This window comes from Fulmarus glacialis, unplaced genomic scaffold (assembly GCF_000690835.1).
Source record: "Fulmarus glacialis isolate BGI_N327 unplaced genomic scaffold, ASM69083v1 scaffold14324, whole genome shotgun sequence".
Classification (NCBI taxonomy): domain Eukaryota; kingdom Metazoa; phylum Chordata; class Aves; order Procellariiformes; family Procellariidae; genus Fulmarus; species Fulmarus glacialis.
Window position 1 is genome coordinate 59,695 of NW_009206224.1, and position 21,205 is coordinate 80,899.

At 37.9% G+C, this 21,205-nt stretch overlaps 1 protein-coding gene across 2 annotated transcripts in view; it reads left to right on the forward strand.

The window, feature by feature from the left end:
• Positions 1 to 21,205, forward strand: part of WWC3 (WWC family member 3) — a 61,399-nt gene that overhangs the window by 21,901 nt on the left and 18,293 nt on the right. For both annotated transcript variants that reach the window (XM_009575674.1, XM_009575675.1), the window contains exons 6-10: positions 792 to 941; positions 3,058 to 3,131; positions 12,292 to 12,534; positions 15,797 to 15,886; positions 17,030 to 17,604. In XM_009575674.1, the coding sequence (XP_009573969.1) occupies positions 792 to 941; positions 3,058 to 3,131; positions 12,292 to 12,534; positions 15,797 to 15,886; positions 17,030 to 17,604 (1,132 nt within the window). The remainder of the gene's footprint in view (positions 1 to 791; positions 942 to 3,057; positions 3,132 to 12,291; positions 12,535 to 15,796; positions 15,887 to 17,029; positions 17,605 to 21,205) is intronic.

Genomic DNA, 21,205 nt, shown 5'->3' on the forward strand with positions numbered 1-21,205 from the left:
ATAAATGACAGCCTGCACCATGGTTTTGTTATTAACACTACATTATCACTAATTTTTGAAAAGTAGAGAATGCTCAGTCAGAAAATAAAAGTCATATTAACAATTTTATCTTTTTTTTTTAAAGGATTTGTAAGAGGCTGTCAACCAAGCTGTTATTGTCAAACAAGTTCTTGTTATTATTTTGTGTGATTCTGTCTTATTTTCCCCTTGCAGATGGCTTGAGGTCTCTGCTTTACCCTCACAGTTTGTTGTCATTGTCTAGACATCTCAGAGATGTCCCTTGCTTAACCCAAACTGTAAAATATCTCTAACTATGTGAACCTTGGGTAAGTGAGCACAAGGGTGAGATCAGCTGTCATGAAAATACAATCAATACAAGGTATTCATCAAGTTGGATGTGATAGCAGTAGTGGCTAAGGAATGTAACCTGTGTGGAAGATGGCAAAAGGGCAGGTGAATCACATTTGTCTTCCCTGTCAGCTAACCTGAAAGTTGACAGCTGCTACATTTAAAGAACTATAAGCCATACAAAAGCTAAAACATTCATAGATCTAAAACAAATAATTAAAAAAAAAAAAAAGTTTACTGTTAGATGCATCTTTTAAAAGGAGAGGTTTATTTCAAAGCAAAGCTTCTGCATGTTATTAACATTATGATGAATTTTACATTCTGTAAATAGCTCTTTATAGGCAAGCTACCTGTCATATTTTTAAATAGAATTTTTTGTATTAATAAAAGAATTACAAAAATCTGTTTTTCTTATTTATTTTTTTAAATCTCTTCTCCTGTAGAGCCTGGCCAAGTTGACAGATGGATTCAGGAATAGCTGTTGTATTACAGATTCCCTGCAGGATCTCCAGCACAATTCTAGTTCACTCAGCGACTCCTGTTTACCTCAACAACACTGCGATGCTTGTTCTCAGACTGACATCACTGGAGAGGTATGCGTTCCTACGCGAGACGTTTGCTGTAGAAAATAGGCTGCTTTTGTACTATAGTGATACATCGTTATTTCCTGTTTTAATTTAAGAGGTGTTGGCTGTAGCAGAATGAAAAATCCAAAGCAATATTGGTGGCGAGGGAGTTGCATTTGCTTCTTGTTTCCAGACCATGTGAGCAGCGCTCATGAGTGGTGGGCTTTGCAGTTCTGCTACTTGAGTGTGGTACAGGGGCGTAGCGACGTGCTCGCAGTGACAGGTAAAATCAGCTCCCGGACTCAGCCAGCCTGGCAGAGCACTTCTCACGTCATCACTTTGGTGACCGCAGGTTCATCTCTGAGTAACAGCTCTTGCTGAGGTGTCCATGGACTACTACTCTGCTTGTCACCAGCTCAGGCTTACTGATGCTTGTAATGATGCAGGAGGGAAAAAAATGCTTTGGCCAGCTTCAAGTTGTAGTAGAGACCTGATTGTGCAATAGTGTGCTGTGTTAGTATTTTGGTAGTAGTGATGGATGTGTTTTTGGTTTGGTTTTGTTTTGTTTTAATCTTGTTTTCATCATGCTTATCATCATCTTTCACGAATATCAAAGATGTGGGGTAGACCTCTGTTCCTTTTTCCTGTCTGAGACAAGGGAAGTATTTGTTAGAGTCCCAAAGTATGTGTCTTAAAAACTAACAAAACTTCTGATCTGGTCTGTCATACCTTTATGCTCAAATGTGCCTTTAAATGTGGTATTTGAGAGGAACATATTATCATTCCTTGGAAATAGTTCTGTGTGAATGAAATTGTGTGTTCCAAATAATAAAAGTTTAGCTTGCCCAGCTGTTCTTGAGCAGTAAAACATTTGCATCTGTGCATCTGTGGATGAGATTGACAACAAAGCAAGAAGACAACCGGTTTGTAGTTTGATAGTACTATAGTTTGGATGTTACTCCACATTCGGTTAGAAATTTTTGTTGAACTGTATAACTTCTTAATCGTAGGCTTTTATCATCCCATTTCTCCTCTATTGTCGTCTTCCACTGATGACTAGTTGCCAAGTTCGATGTCTCCAGAGGGCCTCTACAGAAAAGGAAATCTGTGTTTTTAAGAAGATATACTCCTAAAGCATCTAAGAAAACTTAGCTAACACCAGGCTGTCTTTCAGTGTGTTAAGTAGATGGTGCCTTTGGGATGTCATTTTTCGGGCTGGTGGTGGATGTGATTATTGAATTCCAAAATGAATTACCAAAAGGAAAATAGCAGCGTTTTCCCATTCACAAAACCTATCGAGTGCCATCCAAGACAAGCCAAATATAGTCTGAAAATTGTGTTTATCAGGTACAGATTTTTTGTTAGGAAAATAAAATACATAATGATGTTAATTGTTTTCCTGAATTATTAGTGGTGGAATGTGAGTAAAAAAGAGGTGGGTTTTTTTTACACGTGTGATGATGAAAGGAGCAAAAGCAGCAGTTAGATGAGAAATCCAGAGGTGCAGCAATGCACTTAAATAGGGACTTGGATTTTAACTTTTAGACCGTACGCAGACTTCTGAAGAGGGGAACTGCTGATGCCCTGGGATGGAAAAAAGTTGCTATAGAAGCTGGACTGTATACAGTAGGAGTTGTAGCTTAAACGTGCATTCTACAACTGGTTCAAGGATCAGGTGACGTTTTTGTAATTAGTGTTTAAAACACACTAGTGATCTAAGTGCTGAGTAACACATCACAGTACAGGGAATGTAATCTGAATTACTTCTAATTAAACTATCCATAAAATAGCTGTATCAAGTATATTCAATATTTCAATTAAAAATACTCTGTGTGTTTTAGGCTTGGATAAAGTTGAAAAGCTTTGACCATTCATCAGTGATTCTATTCGCTAACCCTTAATTTCCAGGATCATAATTTATTGAAAGAGCTCATTTATCTTCTGTATTTTTAGCAATAAATCAGTTTTGTATTTCTAAAGCATAAAATTCATTTTTATTATGTTATTACTTAAAGTGTTGAGGTTTTCTAGTGAGTCCAGTAAGTGAGACTAATTCATCCCGTTTTTAATTGTGAGAGTGTTTTTAAAATCTCATTTCTCCCTCTCTTTTTTCCCCGCTCTCCTTGCTCTTCAACTGCAAAAGTTTGGGTTTGATGACAAAACAAGACTTGTAGACAAAGTAAGACTGAACTGGCAATACGAAGAGGCCAAGAAAAGGTAATTAAGATAAATTTGTTGGTTTTTATTTTCACTCTTGTGATTAAAGTTTTCAAAGGAGAACTGGAACCAGCCTCCTAGCTGAAATATCTTTAGGAAGACTATTTGCTTACTATTGAGTAGTTCACAGATAGTAAAAGCTTAGGGAAACATAAGACTTTATCGTAAGATTATTATATTCGTTTGCAGAGATAAAGCTAAATGTCAGCCCTGTTCTACACTTGTATAAACACAAAATTGCAGCAGTTTAATTGAACTATTTTATTTTTTTCCCCTTTTTCTCAAACCTCAATATAAACAGTCTTTACATTTATCAGCTTGGTCTGTCAGTACATTCAGAGCTTTGCATACCTGTGTTCTAAGTTCAGTGTACTGAAGTCGTGAACTAAGTGTGAAGAAAGAATGCAGAACTTCCTGTGAGATAAATGAAGATGTTCAGAGCTGAACAAAAGAGTACATAAAAATGAATGTTGTGATTGAAAAAAAAATCTGATAAAAATTTAAAAAAAAAAAAAAAAAATTACTGGAAATAGATTAATTCTACACTAAGTCCTTCAATCGAATTGCTTATCATAAGTATTTCTTTTGTGAAAGTCAGTCTTGCAGTGTTTTTCCATGGCTTTGTAAAAGTAATCTATTCTTATTTAGTACTATTTTAAAAATACTATCGACTAGTATAGTTTAGTGGGTCCTCATTTAGCCTCATTGTTTTCAAACTATTTGCCACATATTCAGGACAATAGTTTAGGTATAGATGATGACTTGAACACAGTAATTTTATGCACTTATGATTATTTTAATTAGTGCTGATAGAACATTCTCATATTAAAATTGACTGACACTTAAAAGATTCAGTATGTATTAACTTCGAAAACCTTAGTTTGTAAATTTTTTTTAATTAGGATTTTTCTTTTTCTTTTCAAATTTGTCTATTTTGCCAGTTTTTTACATCTCTCAGAACAAGGATTAAAAAAAAGTTCAATACTTTTGCCTCATTTTTTTCATATTATGGTGACTTTTCCTTTGGGGGAAACTGTAATGCTGTCATGTGTCTTGGCAGGCATTGGAAGCTTTATAGACAATTCGCTATTTCGTTGTTTTTGGAAAATTTACCCACATTTGTACACAAAACAGACTTAAAAAAAAGATTAAATTGGTGCAAGCATGTTAGAGAGACACAGCTAAATCAGGATTTGTAACTGGAATGAAAGTCTGTATGGTAAAATACCGCATGTGAATACCAGTGACTGTTACCTAATAAGGGTTAAATAATTGGGCAAAAAAAGGGCAAAACAAAAACCCATCAGTGTCCTGTTTGGTCACAGGTTCAACGCTTAGCACTTAATAGTCCAGTGATAATGTAGGGGTTGATGACAGTTACCGAAAGAAGAAGGATAGAGTTTAGTTTTATACTGTTTAGTTTAGGAGAGCCACTGGTGCTGTGAAGATTGTATTAAATGTTTTTAGTTCAGTTTTCTGACATACCTTTTCTGTGTGTTTTTCAAAACAATTCTCTTCTTGTATGTTATTGCAGGGAAAGGATAGAGCGGTGGGGGTTTTTTTATTTGGTGGTTTTTGGTTTTTTTGTTTGGTGTTTGTTTTTTTTTTTTTTTTAGTAGCAGAAGCATTTCTCAGCTGGAAATGCTGAACACTTGTTTATGCGTGGAATGCAGTATTTCTAACATCAAACCCCAGCTCACTTCTGATGTTCAATTAAGTGTAGAAAATCTGGGTAACTAACCTTCCCACTAGAGAATAGTAATTGCAGTAAGGGTAGTTTTGCTGTCCCGGGATAGCAGCTCTGACAATGGTCTGTTATTTAGCAAAAGCATGTTAGTTGCTTTAAAATAGTAGCCTTATTCTGCCCAGTATGTTGTACGGAAGTAATCAGCTTTCAGCTTTTGAGTGGAACTGCACAAAGCTCATTGCCCCTACCAGTTATCTCTGTGGTTGCATTCTTCATTTATCATGCATTCCTTCCCCTTAGCTTGCTGGCATTTCTGTAGGGCTTTTGTCTCTACTAAATATCTTTGTGTTCGTTCTCCCTTGGCTGGTGAAATATCTACTGTTACTGCACAGTGTGGGTGACGGAATGTGCTGTGATGGATTAAAATCTACGAAGTAGAAAATTAAAATGCTACAGTATGTCACAGCTGTAAAGCAGTATATTATGACTACTTGCTTGTCAAACGGGGTGTGGAAACATATAGCAAATAAGTACAACAGACAAACTGTCTTATTTCCAAGTTTTAATGGGAGACTTTTAAAATACACCGTAGGAGAAAAGTATGTCTTTTCCCTTAAAGGAAAGCAGGAAAAAAGCCCCACAAACTGAAGGGCAGTGTGTTGTAATTTAGTCATTCTTGTGAATCTAGCCAGAACATCAAACAGCTCTAGATACAAGCAGAATATTTGCCGTATGTAGTAAAGAAGTGCTTAAAAATAAAAATATGTTCTCTGTATATGGTGTCTTAGCAAGAAAATGCAGCGTTAGGATTTCTGAATGAACTGTCTTGAAGAATTCAGGAGATGAGACCCAGTGATAGTAGAGAAGTTGGCTTATGCTCCCAAAATATCTCTCCTCCCTCATAAAAGATAATTTGATTTTAATTCCTCCTTCAGAAATCTCTCTAGCTACTGAGTGGTTTGTCCTTTGCATAAATTAAGACATCCACGTAGCTTTTTTTTCCCCTTCAGTTTCCCACTGGAAGGAAGTAGGATAATTTGCAGTTTAATTTTTCCCATGGGTATTTCAGATGATGTGAGCTGTGGGTTCTGACATCTTCAGCACGCTGGGGAAGAGGTCTTCTCTCCTGTGTCTGATCCAGGCTCTGGGAGGAAGCGTGTAAATTCTGCTTTTTAATGCGCCAGTCATGCTGAAGAGAGGCTCAATCACTTTTCTTCTGCTCTTTACTCTTCTCTCCCCCCTTTATTTTTAAATAAACTGTACCTTATTTCCATGAAATTTCTTCTCTCAGATCTGTCAGTGTGGCCCTCCAGAGAAACGGGAGGGAGGGAGGATGGTCTTTTTGAACAGACAGCCCCAAGCTGCCTGGATAAATACCGTTTTTAGTTTCAGTTGCTATTTCAGTGAGACCACCTCTCATGAAAGCATTTGCACACTGGAAAGTGTGCCCCTCGAGCACTTTTCTGAATAGACTGTTTCATAGAAAGAGAAATCAAAAGCAAATTGTTTTTCTTTGATAACTCTTAAGTTGTGCAGTTCAGTGTAATGACTACATGAAGTATATTAGCAAATGATCATGAAATGTCATTGCTGGAGTGCCTCATATCCTGAATTGTATTCATCACTAGATGAAAAATGATCCTGCCAATAAGAAGCACCAAAATTTTTAACTGTGATTTTTTTTTTTTTTTTTTAAAGTAATCCAGTCTGATGGTAGCTAACTTTAATGAACTAATACATCCAAGCATTTTCAACCAGCTTATCTAATTTGGGTGCAAAAGCAGTAATTTGTTTATGCCTTCTGTAAATTTCAATTCAAAGATGTTATTTTTCATTGCAATTGTTTAAATCATACAGTGGCTGTCATCAGATTTATTTCAGCCTTGAAAAAGCCTCCTCCTCAGCCATGCTTAGTATTTCCACATTCCCTTTAAGAATGTTACTTCTTTCTTTTCAGTGTAGTTGCTGAATAGTTACTTTGTTGCAAACTTGTCTAAATTTTCAGTTGGGTTTTTAAAAGCACTAGTACAAGCAGAAGTGTGTCAGTGCAATTTGTGCTTATACTGACAAAATACTTGTCGGTTGGACATTGATAGCAACATTCCAATACTGATACAATAACATAGTCAAGAATTTTCCTGTTAAAATTCATCTTGTGTAGGCAGGTTTCAAGGTGCAATTGCCTAATTTCTATGCTTTGTTCTGCTCAACTAATCTGAAAATTTGATTTAGGGATGAAGTAATTTGTCTGATACCACATAAATATCTGGCTCAGACATGTCAGCTAAACCTAAATCTCCCAGTGTTGATTTTTAAACATAAAACTTTTTCTTTGGGTTCTAAAGGGAGCTGAGCCATGCTCTTGAACAGTCTTTAAAGTTCTCATTATACCAGTTTACCTGTGAATTGGGGAAAATACTAACTCCTCTCCGCCATTGGTTTTAGCAGGCTTTGCAGTTTTCCTGAAGGTGAATACCTAATTTTATCTGCAAAATGCCAGTGGACTCTAAAGGTTTCATGAGTGTCTTAAGCCAATTTAAGACCTCCTTGCTATTGAATCAGGCTGCCAGAAAGGCTGGATATTCTACAGAGCGTACTCGTGTTGTCCGCCAAAGCCACAGTGGCACATACTTGCAGGAACAGCCAAAGTAGACACAGTGGAGAAATTTTGTGAGCATTTGGCTGAGTTCCCCAGCTTCTTGTTCTTTCCATTTCTTTCTTCCCCTTTCTCCAGCCTTTCCCCTCTTTGGATATAAATCATAACTCACTCTCAAGAGGGTCCGTAAATACCAGGGATTACCGAGTTCTTACACCCTTCATTATGTGTCTTCAGTCCCACAGCTACCTCCTCTGGGTATTGCACGTGGGAGAAGTTCCCTGTTACCTGAAGTGGCAGAGAACCGCGTCCAATTATAAGCCTAAGGAAAAGAATAAGCTGGGCTGATTTATGTTGATCGTCTCTGCATATTTGTGTGACCTTAGCCACTGTTCTCCTCCAAATCATACCTGTGGATTTTTTGCTTTATTTTATCCCCACCGGTCTTCCCATTCCACGGGTAACAAAGGCCTCAGCTGTAGAGTGGACTCGGTATATCATCCGAAACTCTAGGCATTTAAATGTAGGGGGGTATTGGGTTTTTTCTTTGGAAAATTCAGACAAAGTAAGTTCAAAGAACTTCTTTAAGCTAGAAAGGCCAGAGCTTGTAGGTTAGGAAGTGCCAGCTGTAGGATAACCATAATTTTCCCTTTTACGAGCATGAGTTAGACCTTTGTATTGCTTCAGAGTATTTCCCTCCTCAGGACACCTGTCTTGTTCATAATCTGAGTAATGGTCTCAACATGGGGTTAATTGTAATTGTAAATGAGACTCTTTCATCTCACAAAAAGTGATTTTTACTTTAATCTCACTTCTCATGCTTTATTTTGATAAATAACCGGTTCTAAACTGAAATGTTCTCGAGCTCAGCAGTATAATTTCATTAGTGCTGGGTTCAGATAGCAGCCTTGAAAATGAGGTTCTAGACATTAACGAAATCTTTTAGGTTCCCCTGGTATTTCCAGTGACAGAAGGGTTGCCCTATTTTGTCTAGGGTGGGTCTGTGTAGATACGTAATGATTCAGACATGCTGTAAATCCTGAAAATACATGCTTTTTTGCCCGCCATGATGTAGTTTGTGTAGTAAGTTACTGGCTGTACTGATCTCCACCCTCATGCTATGTCTGCATTATCTTGGGCTAGGCATCATTCTAGCTACATTAGTATGACTCTTTCAGGGCAAGTTTGCCATTTCGAATCAGTGTTTACTTAAGATCACCAGGTTAAACCTTTGTCATCCCATCTGTGCCCCTCCTGCTATCCTGCTTAACAGGAGCTGTTATATTCATCTCCATTTGAAATTTTTGAATGCTGAAATAAGCAGCAAGTCGGTCTGCTTACCTAGGAAACCAGTCATTTGATACCACCTACTCAAGCGTGGAATGCAAGCTCCTCAGCACTTGTTATGCAAGGATGGGAATGGGCAAAATGCCTGGAATGTTGATGGCCCAAAATTAACTGTTTTTTCCCCAGGAATATGTTAAATGGCTCTATCAGTAGGGACTTCGGTATCTGGCATTAGGCCAAATAAAAGTACTCTTTTACAGTGACTACCCTTAAGAAGTAGTATCTTAAAAAATACCCGGTAGGAAGGAAAAACGTATTTGAAAAACAGAGGCTTCATAAAGGATCCTAAATTTTTTTTTTTCTCCTTTAAATTGCAATCCATGTCCAGTCATTGCTTTATTTAAGCGGGTTTTTAAGGTGGGTGAATATATGCACTGAGTCTGAAAATGCAAAACAGCCACTTTTTTGTAACATACCAGCGGTGAGGATGGCTGGTGTAGTATAGGTATAAAATCTGGCATGGACAAGCACAGTAAAATTGCTTATTTATGCATTTATTGTGTTTGGGAAGAAAAGCTTGTGTTGGGAGAAGACATTGCAATTATGGAACATGCTTAAGAGGATTTTTTATTATGTTTTTAACAGAACATGACTGCTCAGATATTTTTCTTAGGTTTGAGTGAGTGAGACCATAAAAGCCTTAGGGATGTTTTCTAGCCAAGGAGATAAACTTTAAAAAGTTTATCACTGGTAGCTTTTTGGAACAACTTACCACACAGAGAGAATCCTCGGTGGAAAGCAAGCAACAAAATTCCCTAAAAACTTCAGTTCATTTGCAGGAAATACAGGTTGCAGAAGACTGGCTTACTGGTGCTGAAGTTCCCCTCCCAACAGATTCCTGCATTATGTAGTGTTTTGTGAGTGCTTTTTCTTTGCTTAAAGGGAAAACATAGAGCCAAGAAGAGCTAGCTGAAATGCGAAGAGCGTAAAAGGGAATCAAAGTAAATAACCTAATCAGATTTTGGAACTCTTCAGTGATACAAATCTTGTCCACAGCAGTACTTTTCCCTTTAATAACAGTATAATTAAGTTACTATATGACAACTTCCTACTTTCGAAGCATCATCATAACAGAAATTGAGGGGAAAAAACAAACTTTAAACTGGAATGTCATACCCAAAGGGAGTTACGTGCTCTCAGCAAGCTCAAGAGTCTAAATTAAAACCTCTTGTATTGGTGGTGGTGTTTTACTCTACAGCCGAGCGGATTCAGTGGTTAACTAGCGCTGAAAGGGGGGATCCCACCTTCCCCTCTTGCCTGCTGGTACTTCTCTCTTCCTTGTTGCCTGCATTAGCATTTATTTGCTCCAATGGTCAGCTTTTTAACCAGCTCACCCCGCATTAGAAAAATAGCTAGCAAAACAACTGTGAGTGTTAAAATGAAAGAGAGGGCCAGTCCTTCAGCTACCTTATAAAACAACCCAGAGACTTCACCAGATACATCTCATCTTTCATCCATAAGCTGTGTAAGAGCTTGTGAACATGGTCACTCAAATACATTGCCAGGGCTTATGTGATTCACACTCGCTTGCCAAGCTATGATAACCTAATTGTACCTGAATTCAGTAATTCTGTTGAAAGGACCTTGAGTCCCCATTTGTTTCATTTGGCACTGAACACTTGAAAATCAAGCTGTATACACCTTCAGGAGTGTTTACTGAATCTTGAACAGCGTAGCAGCCTGGGTAGGGGAGAGGAAGGTTCTGAATCTGCTTGCTCTTCCTGGCCCTGATGTTTGGTTGATGGGGCAAGGTGTTCTTCAGGAAGCTGCATCTGGAATTCATGCACAGTAGCTGAGGCATGAAATATGTAGACTATACATATCGATTCACAATGGTGCTTTCAGTAGCTATTGGCAGGAGGTTGGTTATTAATGCAAGGAGGAGGAAATAGTATTGAAAGGCTTGATAAAGTATTCTGCTTTAGACTAAAATGTAACATAATACCCAAGTTCTTTACTTGCTGTAAATGAAATCTAAGGGGGGGGCAGAGAATCTTATTTGACAAAACTCACAGTGAAATTCCTATTCATATATGAATGCAGTCATTGCGAAATGACTTATATTGATACTTTATTTCCCTTCCCCTGGTAATAAGATGGCCAAATACTTTCCAGATGTCAGTATGAAATAAACATTGCATGAGGTTTTGTTGTTAGATAGGGAAAAACTTACCTTTGTCATGTCTATGCCTTTTCTTTTATTCTTAAATATGTTATCACACTGCGGATCTGTTTGCTTGTTATGTGCTTTTACTTTGCCTTGTTTTATTATTGTCTTTTCTTTCTTACCAGATATTTTGGAAAAAAAGATTACTTAAACTAACTTACCAAAAGAACAAAAGCATATCCCACTTTTATGGCTGGCTTTAAATGTGCTTTTATTTATTTATTTAAAGGGTTATAATCTTTTATGGTGCACTGAACTTTGAATGCTACCATTTCAAAGTGAAGGTGAAACTGAGGTGTACAACTGCATAACTGTTGTACAGTTCTTTAGTTTCAAATGTTCAAAAATCAGAAAGCTAGATTTTCTTATTTACTTTTTATTTTAACTTTAACATTCCAAAGTGTCTAAATTGCCCATTGTAAGACAAGCATAAATACCTAGCAGTAAAAGTGTGTTCTCCCTATTATGCTTATATACCTTTTGATTTTACCAAAAGAAACATTTGTGAAATTTCTAGCTTTAGGGTTCTTTGCAATATTTATAAGAGTTCAAAATGTGGTTTTAGCAGAACATTTTCTTAAAATGTCAACTGTGAAATTATTCTTAAAACTGTTGTTTCATGTAGTGGTTCAGCATATTGAGATATAGGAAACTACTTTTGGCTATAAAGCCTACTACAAAAAAAATAGCGTATTTAATTGCTTGATTTGATGATGGATCCATCTAAAGCCACCTGTATTTTGTAACCGGTAAATCTTTTTTCCAGACCTGTGTTTTTGTTTTACTGACAGCTTATTTATTTTAAAAATTTTGTTGTCAGTCAGGACTGCCTAGTATTTTCAGCCCCTTGAACCATTCCTCTACTAGGTGAGACATGAATACATGGACCTATTGTCACTAGATAAGCATCCCCACTTCATCCCCTTCAACTTCTCACTGCACTTCTGAAATCCCAAGTTAAGATCTCGTAGTGGAAGAATGAGGAATGAGAGGATGTTCAACTTCATCAGCTGTACAGGCAGCAAACTCAAGAGCTCTAAAATATGAATTGATTTATTACAAAATGAGAAAGCTGTGAAGACAGATATTGTCCATGTGATAGATAAATGCATTGTAGTTCTTATACAGCTACACACTTAGGAGCACTTGCAGTTCTTTAGTGTTTTAAAAATACACAAAACAAAACCCCTCACAAAAACCAGAAACAAACAATGCTTCCAAACTCTTCTACATTTTCGTGTTTCGAAATTTAGAAGAAAAAAGTCACAGAAGTCAACAGACTTCACTTTTTGGTATTTTTCCTCTTAATTGTCTTAATCTTTGTCTCTTCTGCATTTTGAAGTATATTTATCCTCTTTTAAAGAGTTTCGAATATACAACAGCAGCTGGCCTTGCTAGACAATGAATCCTGGCCAGGAATGGCTGAAGCGGACAGGGACCGTCTTCAGCTGATCAAAGAGAAGGAGGCTCTTCTTCAGGAGTTGCAGCTTATCAGTCAGCAGAGACGATCCCCAGAAGACATTGCACGTTTGGAGGAAGAAAAAAGACGCTTGGAGGATGAAATTCAACGGGCTCGAGCAACGTCTGCTCACGGGGCCACTGAAAGGTTTGGGAACTTAAATTGTTTTTCTTATCTATTGTAAGATCCATATAGGTAGTTTCAAAAGGAAGAGTAGGGAATTTTACTGTGTTGAAGAAACAAAATAAAAATGTTACTAGACTAATTTGCTTTCAAAAAAGGAAGAGACTACTCCTGCGTGCCATTATTTAATTCTGTCTGTCTTGAAGTTTTCTGACGGAGAGTTAGAGTGATGTCGACTAGTTAGTTCTCCTTTCATTCATCTAAAAAGTCTGAATAATATTGTCTGATAATAGAGACATGAATAACAGTACCTGGATAGTGAAAGATTTTTCTGTTATTTTGCAGTGGAGTAATATTCATCTCCAAAAACATCAGAACAAAGATCCTTTCCTATATTTGGTTTCTGACTTATAACAGGAAAGTTAAATGGTTAAGTTTTTACTGCTTTTTGTATACAATTTTTCCTTTTAATTTGCAGTCTCGGCAGTGGGAGCACATCCCAACTCTGACATTCAGAGAACATAGTAAACAGAGTCATTCTTGAAAACTTAAATATCAAGTTATATGTAAAAACAAACCACCCCTGAAACATATTAATGGAAACACTGTGTCTATTTCTAAGTTGCCCAGTTTTTCCTGTAGCCAAAGAAATGGACAAAACCTCTTAACCTCCTCTTGTTACCATAGACAGCTTCCAGTGAAAGAAGAAAGTACTTGTTCTTGTCTCCCAGACTTGCTTCTCTTAAATAGTGGTAAAAAGCCAGGTTTGACACTTGAGGAGAACTACATGAACCAGCTTTAATGTGATCTGTGTAAAGGTTAATATTTACATAATTAAGACACTTTTAAAATATTTAAAATATTTGGAAGTGCCTTCCACATACAAATTTTCAGAACTTCAGTTCCTTTGAAAAGGCTTACTTCAGACAGTAAATCCAGGCAATAAATAGAAATTTAACAGCCAAGCTACAGTTCAGTGTTACATATTTTGCAATTTTTGCAATATCGTTACATTGGCTTTGCAGCTTAAACTGACAGAAAAGGGAGTTCACTTTATACTGCAGTGTAGTAAGTTTTATTTGTTGGTTTTGGGCTCTCATGTTAGGTAGTGCATACTACGTTGGCAAGAAGGCCAAGCTATTTTTCCATGTAGTTCATGCTGTGGAAACCAGCATTCCAATGTGATACTTGATATTTCAAATGCTAGCAAAAGTTGAGTAGAAGTTAGAATAATATTGAAGGGCACTCTATTTTTGTATAACAAACTAGAGGATAGCTTAACTATTAGTAGCCCTAATTTATTTGTTTGGTTGGTTTAGGCTCAGGAGTAACCAAAACCATTGCTAGTTTTGCTTTTCTATTTCCATTTTCTCCTAATCGTGACATACAAAGAAGTTTCCTCTTTAAATAAGTACCAGTTCAGTTCTGTTACTGAGTTTTAAAGGCACTGAGTTATGTGCAGATCAGAACTAACTTAAAATCTGTATGAGAGAGATGGGGGCTTTTTGGTTGTTGGGTGGTTTTTTTTTTTGATTGTTTGTTTGTGTTTGTTTGGGGTTTTTTTAGGTTTTGTTTGTTTGGTTTTTGTTTGGGGTTTTTTTTGTTGGGTTTGGTTTTTTTTTTTTCCCCCCTAAGATTGGCTGGCAGCTTTAGTTGGAGGCATCTATTACCCTTTAGCACAGGTACCTACCTTACAGCATTGATGACTCTGGAGTGTAGGTTCCTAAGTTTGTTTTTTAAAGTAGATGGTGTGGATACCCCTTCTTTCCGCTGCAAGCTTTTGAATCAGTTAAGTTTCTTGCATCCATTTGTCTTTTTCTTTTGGTGCCTGCGTGCAGTGCCTTTATCATGTAAGTTTACCTGGCTGAGCTGCAGCCTTCCTTGCACCACTTGGTTAAGCTGGCCTGGGGTCCACAGAAGCTGGAGAAAAGCTTCAGCGTTGCACGTGCTTGGGTGTGCAGCTTCTGCCGTGTGGTTGCAATGAAGGGAGCCTCCCCAGAGGGTGGTGGGGTTGCTGGAGCGCACCGCTACAGCTCCTTGCCAGCATATGAACTGATGAAGTTGGAGGCCAAAGAAGTTGAGAGATTTATGTTTTTACTGCTAACAAAGACATACTCTTTTCATATCTTAACCATCCAAAGTTTATTGAAAATAATGCTGCCATTTTGTTTTATCTGGAAGGACTCCCTTTTTGTTGTGTTTTTTGTTTTGGTGGGTTTTTTGTTTTGTTTTTTTTTTCAATCCTGCCCATTAACATGTTGATTTCTAACAGTTGTCTTTGCAATTGAGGAAGGTCTGAAGCACTCAAATAAGTTTGATCTGCTTTCTCCAAACTGTCTGTCAGAATCCCAATTTCCAGCCAACTTGTGAATGCAGGGCTGGAGCAGTAACTTTCCTGGACGTACAAATGTACAACACACAACAGATCACCACCCTGATTTTATTTTGAAGTTCAGTGATTGGGCTTGGGAAAACAAAATACTTGTTACTCTTATCATTCTGGATTCAGGAAAAGAATAAATGTGGTATCAATAGATAAAATCTATTCTTCAAAGTTTTAATGATCTCAAAATACAGAATTTAAGATATCTTATAGGTGTATGAGACCAACAGCATTATAGGTACATTCCGCTTGTGTTGTGGCAGTGAGTAATTCAGCTGCTTGTTATTAGAATGGGCAAAAATAAGTCGCAGCTTAGTGTTCAAAATGCTGTATCACCTGCTTAAATATGTTATATAAATGTACTTGAAACACCTAGAATTAGAGCTTGAAGTTGAGTTTTATGGTTAGTGCTTAACAGAAGTCCTCCAAGAATTTTCTTTTTATCTTTGAAATTTGACACTAATCAGCTTGGATAATAGAGCTATTTGGAATATTTTTTTCCTGCCAAGGCGACGAAAGTCATAGTCATTCTCTCTATTTTACTGACACAATCAGATTGTTGCAAGGGAAAAAAAGATCTTGTAGAGTCTGATGTTTTTACCTAGGACTTTTTATGACTTTGCTAATTGCTGTAATGTATTTTCAACATCGTGACTCTTACATTGTGCCTCAATTAACTTTTCTTGTCTAGGAATTCTGCTGGAGTCTTGGTTCTTGTGTTCTTGCTGGAATTACCGTCACTGCATATGAGCTGCATAAATTAAAACTTTTCATTAAACAGTGAAACTTCTTTTTATATTCCAAATTGCAATGCAATGATATTTTCCTGTAATTGGAAAGCTCCTAGCACTTGAGCACTACTGTAATGAAGAAAAATAGTAATATGTATCTGTTTAATTATAGGATACTGTTACAGGAAAAGAGAAATTGTTTGCTTATGCAACTAGAAGAAGCTACACGTTTAACCTCATATTTACACTCCCAGTTAAAAAGGTGAGTTATGTAAAACCAGCAGGTTTTGAAGTTTAACAGCAGCAGAGAAGAATATTAATAATCTATAAAGTTTACCTTTTAATTCTTCATGTATGTGTGCCAAGTAAATTAGTTTTTTACTAAACTTATACAGTTTGGTCTATGGAATGTGATGATTTGGATGGACTTTTATGAATAGTATTAGTGATGGCTATTTGGGCTAGATTATTATGTGTATTTGGGAATTTTATATGTTATCTTATTTTCTGAGAAGAAGATATGTACTTAAAACCCATTGTGATATTGTTACAGTTTTACTAATATGAAGATAACATTCTTTTAAGTTCTGTGAGGTTTTAATCTTCTGATACCTCCTCTTAAGGAGGGGTTTTTGATCCCTGGTGAGATGACAAAATTTTGCCATTTAAATACAAGAACGTGCCAAGATCCACACAGAAGCCCAGAATGTTTTGCATATTCACACACGCAGCTGCCTTTTTAGATGCAGCTCTTAGGGATTCCTTAGCTCAACACCACACCAACATCAAAAGCTCAGTTCCTGCTGCGTCTCACTTCTCTCTCTGTCACTTATATTCTTCTCTCCCTAACTGTCTGAGAGTGGTAAGAGGAAAGAGGAACTAGAATAGGATTCATTCTAAAGTCTTTTTTATTTTGCACTGGAAAACCTGTGAGGGTGAGGTTTACACAGCAGTTCGTTAGGACTTTCCAAATCCCTTTGCACTTCTCCCTGATGTGTTTATGACCCATCATTAATGTAAATTCAAGCTGGATCATGGTAATCTACCCTTTCTGGCTTTACATTGAGTCCACTGACCCAGATCCTGCTCCGGCCTCTTTTCGGCCAAATTATGGCTGCTTACACATTGGAGGAAAGAGTAGGCTCGTCCTGTTGGACCATTTGTCTTCAGGCACTTGGTCCTGATTTGGTTATCACTTGTGCTGTTCCAGTCATGGTTGTGCTTGAGACCAGGGCAAGAGACACGAGCTAGACCTGAAAATGGCAAATCATCTCTCCGTGTCACTCTACTGAATACATGTAAAAGTGCTTGTGTAATCTGGATTGATGTTTTTTGTGTCTGTGCTGGTGTTTCTGATTATATTTGAAAGGGCCTTTTTTGTTTTCTCTTTCTTTGCCTGCCGTAGTCTGTCGGCTAGCACCCTCACAATGTCTTCTGGCAGCAGCAGGGGATCCCTGGCCTCCAGTCGAGGATCCTTGGCCTCCAGCAGAGGCTCCCTCAGCTCGGTCAGCTTTACGGACATCTATGGCCTTCCACAGTACGACAAATCGGATAGCGTTACAGACTACGGGCAGCATTTACGCTTTGACATAATTCCTTTCGAGTCTCTCACAAAAGATGTGCCATACGCTGATCCCATTGGACACTCAAATTTCAATAAGCAGCGGAGGTCTCTGGATACCCCACAGTCCCTGGCGTCCCTGTCATCGCGGTCCTCCTTGTCATCGTTGTCCCCTCCAAGCTCGCCTCTGGACACTCCGTTTCTCTCTGCGTCTCGAGATTCTCCCTTAGCTCAGATGTCGGAAGGTTTTGAGGAGATGGCAAGCATAGGAGCCCTGGAAATGCTCAGGGCTCAGACCACAGTGTTGGGTGATGATGATACACAAGGAACGAGCTCATCTCAGACATCCACTTACCCTGTGGACAACGAAGGGCCGCGAGAAATGGGACCACAGCTGACTGCTGTCCAAACTGGTGGAGGTGAGTTTGTGGACCCTATTATTTTGTCATATTGTCATAGAAAATGTCACACAGACCTAAGCATACTAGCACAGTAGAGATTGTTCCTCAGTTTGGCTTATTTTACTTCCATCAGTTAAAAATTACATGGTAGATGTTAGCTGTTAAAAAACCCAACCAACCAAACAGGGAAAAAACCCAAACCCCCAAACTTTAGATTTAAGGCAAAGACGTGAAAGAGTAGAGAAATCCTTGTAAATAGATTTTAAAATAGTGGTGAATTGGGTGGAAGAAAGGGAATGGAATATGGACTTTCTTTGGAGTGTAGCACATCAAGGATTAAGTATTTTGGTCTTGGATTGGGAATTAGTAAAAAAAAAGGCATGGTTTAGTTACTTCTGAGGCCCCCAATTGTGCCCATGTTGCCATTATTCTGATAATATAAAGCAACACAAACCCAGGGGAGATAAGGAGAAAAAACGAAAACCCAACCCCCCAAAAAAAAGACCAAACACAAAACCAGGCACGAGGTGGTGCTGCCGACGGTGCTTGAAGGCTGGCTGACTCCTTGCTGAATTTGTACACACCCCAGACCAGGTTCCCATGTCTAAGTACCGCGATGGAGCAGAAGCCACAGTGGCATGGAGGTCATGAGTGCGTGGTGCACTGTGCTCATGGGTAGAGTGCTACAAAAGGAGTATCTTTTGTAGGGGGTGTGTGAGAAGCTAAGTATCCGCTTGAGTGGTTGTCTCAGAGAACCTGCGCTCTGTGGTCGCAGGGGAGCGATGTGTGCACTTACCACGGCACACATACTGTTGAGTTTTCTTTTCCTGCTTGACTGTGAGGTTGATGGACTTGCTTTAGCTTGCATTGGCGGAAGCTTCTGAGGCACTACAGTTGAGAAGCATAAATTAGAGAGATCAAAAGAGGAAACAGAAACCTTTTTAAAAAACAAAACAAACATTTAAAAACCTGAGCATGCAGGCACGTGAGAAATCTCTTTTCCTGTTTTAATCAATCACATGAGGAACGGCTGTTAAAATGAAAGAGAGTGTTCCTTCATGATGATGTTTTTGTGTGTTGGCTTGCTCATATTTCTAATAGAACCATACCAATAGAGACAGGCTTTTAGAGAGTATTTTTGATATTAAAGATTGTAATTCCCATCCTATTTCTATATCCAGAATTCTGTGTTAGCAGTTGCGTAGAATGTTGCATTCAGGACTTAGGAATAATGTGAAATATAACCAGAGAATATATCATATTATCCTACCAAGATCTTACTTGTCAAGTGATAATGAGAAGGAACATCAACAGTATCTAAGGAAAAGCTTTCAGCTTTCTATTTTTAAAAAGAAGATGACACCACTGTGCTAAAAAGTCTATATTGCTCAAGCAGCCTTTGAGTCTAGACTCACCTACTTTCCTTAACACAGCTAGCATTGCCAGAAGATACTGCTGCAGAATTTACATTTACTAGATGTAAACATTTCTAGTGCCCATATTGCAGCTTTCAGGCCAAAATAAACAGAATTCCAGAGACCAGCATGTAAGCTTGTGCTTAAATTAGTGCCATGAAGAGGCTTCCTGAGGCTTTCTTTAAACCTCAGATCAGACCGCAGCATGTCTTCACCCATTGTGGTAAGTGAAACTATGTTAGTAGTTCATTTATAGCTCGTACGTGTTTCCTAGAAGTGAAGGCCTGGTCTGAGGGCCTAGGGAGCAAGAGGATGAGGGTCAAGTTCCTGCTTTGGTTTTCCTTTTCTCCCCTCTCTGTCACGTTTCTACACGTTTCACGTTTCTCTGAAAATCTCTGGCAGAACATGCCTGTGCTACCTGGTGTCACTGCTGCGGTGCCCAGCTCCTGGTCCAGGGGTTACAACTTTTCTGTTGTTCTGTGTACAACAGAGTGCTTTGTGTTGCTTTTTGAGGAAGAATGTATGGTTAAAAGGTAGCCAGACTGTCTTTTTTTGAGACTTGTTTTTTTTGGTAAAGATTTGAATTTGAAAACAATTGCTTAAGAAAAAATTGTTTAACCTCTCTGATTTTTGGCTGGAACCATGACTACTTTGAGCTCCACACTCACTAGCTGGTGGGTTTGCAATTGTAATGCAATTGTTTGCAAGTAGCAGTTGGAAGTTTCGAAATTATTTTGGTTTTGTACTCTTTTCTTGAAGAATTTGATGGAGCATCAAGTTCATATATCACAGTTTGGGAACCCCCAGATTTTGGGGGGTTTTGGTTTTCACTAAGGTACTATGCAGTGTGCTTTGCTGCTGCCACCCAATGGTCTCGTAGCATAATGCGCCGCTGGAAAACCAGTAAGTCTCAGGTCAGACAAATCTTTTGCCTGTTCCTTCACTAGACAAAACAGGAGGTAATTTTTGCAAATTCTAGGGGCTGGGAGGGTTAGCACTGAATAAACTGCACGTACTTAGCACTGAAGCAGCACTTGAGCAAGTTCAAGGAGTTCTTCAGGAACTGCAGTTTTGATGTTCAGTTGCTCATCTGCTGTTTTATTGTTCTGCATCTGTCGCAGGGACATACTGTGAAATATGTTAGCATGTGTGAATGGAGGGAATATACCTGAGAGGTTAAATCCATCGTATTTATAAAGCTGGGAGTGGGAGGAAACATGTTATAAAATATTGGGCTTTAATAGCTTCAGTATCTCTCCCTCTCTATCCTAAAATAATCTTTCAAGTGCTGAGTTTCCTTTAATGTCTAAATAATCTCTTGTTTGCAAAATATTGTCATAGATCTACAAGATGATTTATCATTGTGTGCTTTTCATTTTGTCTTGTTTCTCATGCGGCACAACAGAATAATTCACTGTAAGTGAACCTGAAATTAATTACTGTGCTGGTTTTGCCTGTAATTCCCAGTGTGTTTTTCTGTGTGAAGTGTTCGTTGGTTTTGGGGGTTTTTTGGGGTTTTTTTGTTGTTGTTGTTGTTGTTGTTTTTTGAGTTGCATGTGAAGAAACAGGAGATTTTGCTGTATTTGGTTTTGTTTGATATTGTGCTGTATCTGTTTAATCATTATGGCATACTTAATTTTTTGCTATGTCAACTAAACAATATATTCGTGGCTGTAATTAAATTCCTGGAAAAAGCGTTCTGCGAGCTTCAGCTTTATTATATCATAGTAATGCCTGACAGCATCATGGTAGGTAAGGTCTGTTTGTGTCTCTGATTAAGTTTTTATGAGAGTGTTTGACTATTTTATTAGTGCATTTTGAGCTGACGTCCAGTATTTGTAGTCTCCTAAGCTTGTGAAACATGCTTTTGCTTTATTTATGGTTTTTTTTAGCTAATGAAATCTTGGACACCAAAATTTCCTTTGAAGTTCACTTTTTCAACTAGTGACACCTGAGAATATTCTTTTAATCAGGGCTGTCTTATGTTTATCAAGCTTTGGCACCCGGTAGTTCTGGCAATTCATATATATTATTCACTGATTTTGTTACTTAAATAAGAAAATGAAAAGTAATTGTCTATCTTAGAAACCTTATTTTTGAACAATTCTTTAGCTTCCAGCATTGGAAGGCCTGTAACCTGTGCTAAATCTTGTTCTGTTTAAACCAAAATCTGGTATTTCTTTCTTCTTGACCAATTTTTCCTG